Genomic DNA, 5706 nt, shown 5'->3' with positions numbered 1-5706 from the left:
TAAGTTCTTGGGTGAAAAGTAAGACCCAAGAACTTACATTCTAGTTAACTCTACACAATATGTATATAAATAGTATATAATGTTAGGTTACCATCATGAGTCTCCAAGCTGAGTTAACCAATCACGCATAACACTCATAGGTGTTGGTAAACTCCATAACGTACGCCCCTTCCGAACGCGCATCGCGACAATAGCGCGACAGTGATACGAAAAAGGTCGCTTTAAAAAAAAAAAAAAAACTAGGCCATCTGGCAACATTGTTGCGGTTCGAGTGGTTGCTTGTTCTTGACCTGCATTCTTTGCTAAGCGGAAAAGAAACAATCCCAAATGTAGAAAGTTGATATTTGATATTGAGAACACAACAAGGAACCAAGTGCTGTAAACACTTGACTTGTTGTGTTAATGGAAAATAAGGTCTAGCGGTTCTGTAAAATAAGATTTCACAGTCCGTAAATTAAGTACCAATCCTAAGTCCTATTAAATTTTACTGTATTCGGACTGTAACTTCGTCTGTAACGTATTAAAATGTGAAAATCATGATGCTTCATTATCGAAGAATCCACACAACCGAGGAACGGGCTAGTTAATGGTTAATTAATGTATTATAATGTTTGAACACATGGTTCAAAAGTTGTGAAAAGAAAGTCTTATTTGAAATAGAAAAAGAATCCTGCTCTGAATAATCGAATCTTAAATGATATTTAATCGAATGGTATATAATCGAGTCTAACATGTGAGTACAGTGACGTTTCGATTATACCACGATCAAAGAAAAAATTCGCGTCATATATTTGAAACGTATTTATTTCATGCTATCTGCATGTGTAAATGTGTTCATATGTGGTTGAATGTTATGTTTTAAATGTTCGGTATAGTTTCACCACAGACTAACAGACGTAACACTGAAACCTAGCTACAGAGCTACAAAAAACGTTCATTTCAAATTTTCAATCGAATAACAGTCAGAGCGCGAAAACGTCGTTTGGGGCGCTGTCATGCAATCTTATACATATTTTGTAGTTCCCCATTTGACACATGCAGTAACGCTGGCGCTGATGTCGAAATACATGACGCAGCGCGAACACGACAGCAGATGGTGCTAGTGTTACTAACGTAAAGTACTGGAATCATCCAAACGATGATTTTATTGAAAATTTTGTTGAACTTCGTTGATTCCTGGTATATTAGTTAACCAGTTAATATCGTAATTTAAGTTAAACCACTTTTATTACTGTTTGGAAAACGATAAATATATTTCTATTACTTATCGATAGTCAGTATAATTGGACTTATTCAAATAGCGATATATAATCTACTTAACAATTATCTATCTATCTGCTAAACTGGTTACACTGCCCGTGCAACTAAGTAGAACATTACAAATGAATCTATCTGACAACATGGTTGTTCTGTCACAGTTGATTCTGCTCTATTGCTATTGGTGGAACGACTGGAAAGAGAATTGTTTACCAAAATAGTGTTGTTGTGATAACCTCACAGGTATGGCGTTAGTGCGCGAATATAAATTAATATTAATCACTGTTTATTTTCAGGTATTTCAACAAATTTGTTCGACGTGTTATGTCTGTTAGTCTGTGGTTTCACTGGTGGCTACCAAAAGTTTGTTATTTAGAGTGTAAAATGAATCCAGCAAATATTATCAAGGTGTATTTTTCTCTGAAAATTGGAGTGTTCGTGTAAATCTATTTTAACAAATGATATCATGATTACCATTATTCTAAGTAACAGCAAAAACATCATATCAAGAAAACTGGCATCTCTGGATCGATCCCATATAAATGACAAGCGTCAAATCAAACAGCGCACTCCATCTATTAAAGGTGGAAGTTTGCTATAAAAGTGCTGGTAATTACATCGCTGCGAAGACAGAGTGTGCGTATGTGGTGGTCCAGTCTGTGCGTTCGGCTTGCGCTTGCATCGCCAGCACACACACTAGCATGCGTCAGTTCCACTTTTACTCAACAGACGGCACTGCCAAAACTGTCGCTCAATCTCGTGCAGAGTTCCCATTCTTCTTGATATGATGTTTTTTCAAGTTTTTTCAACGCGTTAAAGAAACATCAACCACAGACAAACAGACGTGCCACTCGATGACGATTTCATCGACCAGAAAAATAACAATTATTTTGAAATTTTGCTTAGTGGGCAATAATGCCGCTAGTGTCGCTATAAGCAAGCGTGCACATTTGTTATCAAAGACAAAAACCGCCAGTGATGCCGCTGGTGTGAATTTAAGCAAGCGTGCACACCCATTAGCAAATACAAAAACTGTTTTACGAAAATAAGTTATTGTATAAGTTAATAAGTGACTGTCAAATCAATGAATTCTACAAAGTCTTGAGGGTATCTTAGTTGAATGAATAAAATCTTAGAACATGTTGCATTGTTTTGACCATTACAGACAAAATTCTAGACTAAAAACTGATTTTAAGGAGGGGTGTTCCATAAAAAACTCTATTTTGTCGTGTATAACATACAGATAGGACATCGCAGTGTTCAGCAATTGTTTTTTTTTTTTAATTTTTTTGCTTTACAACAAGTATTTCGTCGTTTTAATATCACTTTTCTATACTTTACGACCTTCAAAAGGGCATTACTCAAAAATATACCGTACGATGATTTTAAAATTTTGACCAGAGATTCCGGACGGCATAACGAATCGAATGGTGTACTCAGATTCTTTGGTGCATTATTTTTCATAATAACGGTCTGTGGGAGCACCGTGTGCATACAAACAAGTCGTCAAAAACATGAGTTAATATTTGTCTATTATATTCCAACTGTGAAGTTCAAGGTCTTTGGTTATTAAAATTAACAACCAGTTTACTTACTCAGCAGCAAATAATTGTCAACTGAGCAAATATATTATTAGTTTAAGAAACGCTACTTTCTATGGCGGGCCCGATCATGCCTGACCACGCCTGTATCACGAATGGTGGAATTGCTTTCTATTATAAAACGTTGGTCAACTTGATCATCGACGATCAATTGTTTGTCGGTGGTTTCGAGGAAACGTACTACTCGTGCGCATTTGATTAAATGGAAATGGAAAAAGTGTGGGTCTTAGTTTTTCTTTACGTTTCCTGTACCGCAGCATTAGACCGCGTTCAGAGTGAGTGATAACATTTTGTGTTATGATTCACAATCGAAGTTCATTTGTGTGCATTCTAGAGCGTGATTTCATACCATCAGCTAGCATGGACACCGAGGGAGGATGGCGAGTGCTTAAAGGATCCATACTAAGCAACGAAGAACTAGATGATAACATACCTGTCATATACCAATCACCGAAATCGGAAAAACTAAGTTCGAGTGCTGTCGAACCAGACTTTCTCAATAACGACGAAGAGTTTCGTATAAACGTTGAAAATATAACTCCTGATAATCTTCTAAATACTGACAGTTTACCCGTGGCCTCTTCGTACCTTACTGCTACTTCCAATCAAGTAACGCCATCATTAAGCTTTGTATCACCTTCATATGGATTTTATGATAGTTCCCAATTTCTCAAACCGCCTGCATTCGATAATTTAGAAAAATATTCATTCTACATGCCACCGGAAATACCGTTTTCAAAATTTTTATATGAGCCAGACCCTTCGCACTACTTGTTCCGTGACAAATTTCCACAAGAAACCGCCCTAAGAAGTTATCAGCAGCCCCCGCAAAGCATGAATGAATTTTTTGAACCGTTCAGTGAATACGCAACATTCCCTCAAATGTTGCCATTTAGAAAAGCACCCAAAGTAGAAGACCAAGTGCAATATTACGAGTTTAACAACAGCCTTCCACCGTTAATTTTGAGTGAAGAGATAGCAATGTTTGGAGTAAAGCGTCCAATTTCATCCCATTTGCCACCGATCCCACATAAGACGAATTTCTTCAGAGGTAATATAAATCCGCGACCATCTATTTTTGGACCACCGCCACCGCCTCATTTAGTAGTTGGAGCAAAACGGATAGCTTCAAAACCAAACTATTCTAAACGAGCCATCAAGCCATTCGGAAGTGGATTTTCTAAGAATGTGCCAATTATGAGAGGCCGATTTATGCTGTAGTAGCATTTGAAAAATCTGCAATTAAATTTCATGGTAAATAACGCTTATTTATTTCCTTACTCCCACCCTACCCCCAATCACCGATACATTACTCTTCTCCTTCTTAATGGTACAACATTCCGTCTCTGAATTTGACCTCCTGTTTAGTACATAAAGACTTCGCGACCAATTGTTAGTAGTGCACAGGACAGTTGTGTGGTTAGTGTGCTGGATGCTGCAAAATATAGGGATACAGAATTACTACGGAACAGGGCCGGCGTCACACTATTTGCGCGAGTGGGTCGTAAAAAATAAGGGAGGATTCGCGGGTACAAAGGCGCAGCCAGGAGGCGACCTACTGATACCTGAACAAAAGATTTCGAAAAATCAACAAAGCATCAACAACAGGGTGCCAATGGAAGATTCAAAATTGCAACTGGGGGCGATTTACGGCCTGTGAATTTCATTCAGACCTCGTGAACACTCAAAGCTGTTACTTGGCCATTTTTCAGAACTGAAACTTAACACCTTGAATATAAAAATGACCATATATCAACCCCAGATATCTGTTTGAATCTTTTTAGTGTCATCACATTACTCCCAGAGAGTTATTTTATTAGTTTTGGATAAAAGTTATTGTCATTGGTTACTTTCAAAAGCAACATTATAAGTAAGCTGCTGCTACCGCTGCTAGCACCCGAAAACAATAATAACTCTTCATTTAAGTATTTAATTTGTCCTCAAAAGGACGATTTGTTGTTCAGTTTAATTTCAGATGTTCATAGCATCTCTGTGCTATCTTCGACAGTGGGGATAAGGCATTCGTTTGATAACACAGTGGAAAACTGTTTTCACGCTTAGAATTTGACGGCCGACAGGCTTATTGCCAAAAACGTTAGTGTTTTGCAAAAATACGGTAGAGCTTCCCGAAAAAAAATTTACGATGCATTTTGCGGTGAGAACAGTAAATGCACAATGTTTTTCCATTGTAACCATAAAAAACATGGTATTTTTACTGTAAGCTTGCACACGTTTTTTGTTATTACCATGTTTTAACAGCGTTTTTTGTTGTTGAATCTACCACTGACAATAATTTCACCATGAAAAACATCATCAGTGACTTCGAAATGTATGGGAAAAGTTCCTGGAAAAATACTGTTAAGATACATAACAACCCCCCTTTTTCATAGTAAAAATGGCAAAAACAATGTTTTTTATTGTTCTGGACAATGATATTTAATGTAAAATTGATGTATTTATAATGAAAAACATAGTTAAATTATGGTAAAACTATGTACAATTACAGCAACTTTTGAGGTTTTTTTGATGTTATTTTTTTCGGGTTTTCACTGAAGTAAGTACTGGCTAATACATAAGAATACCATCTGGTCGAAGTTAGAAATCAGGGCACCTTTTTTCGGCACAAATTTTTCGAAGTATAATTTAATATAAGGGGCCATCCACATACCACGTGGAAAGATTTTTATCGATTTTGACACCCCCCCCCTCCCCCTCCGTGGACAATTGCCCATATAAATTCTAAAAAAAATGTATGGACCGTGGACATTAGCTACCCCCCCCCCTCCCCCAATGCTGTCCACGTGGTATGTGGATGACCCCTAACACGTTATAATGATTTGCACGATGC

The 5706-nt window shown here is 37.3% G+C and overlaps 1 protein-coding gene across 1 annotated transcript; it reads left to right on the top strand.

The window, feature by feature from the left end:
• Positions 1-2973: 2973 nt before the first annotated feature.
• On the top strand, positions 2974-4552 carry LOC129723401 (uncharacterized). Its single transcript, XM_055677599.1, has 2 exons — positions 2974-3133; positions 3193-4552. The coding sequence occupies exons 1-2, from the start codon at positions 3061-3063 to the stop codon at positions 4077-4079; spliced, it is 960 nt and encodes a 319-aa protein (XP_055533574.1). The 5' UTR covers positions 2974-3060; the 3' UTR covers positions 4080-4552.
• Positions 4553-5706: the final 1154 nt, after the last annotated feature.

The sequence above is a fragment of the Wyeomyia smithii genome, chromosome 2 (genome assembly GCF_029784165.1).
Source record: "Wyeomyia smithii strain HCP4-BCI-WySm-NY-G18 chromosome 2, ASM2978416v1, whole genome shotgun sequence".
NCBI lineage: Eukaryota > Metazoa > Arthropoda > Insecta > Diptera > Culicidae > Wyeomyia > Wyeomyia smithii.
Note: the sequence above shows the minus strand (reverse complement) of the source record. Positions and strands in the feature narration are given on the sequence as shown.

Coding starts and splice junctions, on each gene's coding strand:
- LOC129723401 (XM_055677599.1), top strand. CDS start 3,061: ATGGAAATGGAAAAAGTGTGGGTCTTAGTTTTTCTTTACGTTTCCTGT. Junction 3,134..3,192: donor AGCATTAGACCGCGTTCAGA/GTGAGTGATAAC, acceptor TGTGCATTCTAG/AGCGTGATTTCATACCATCA.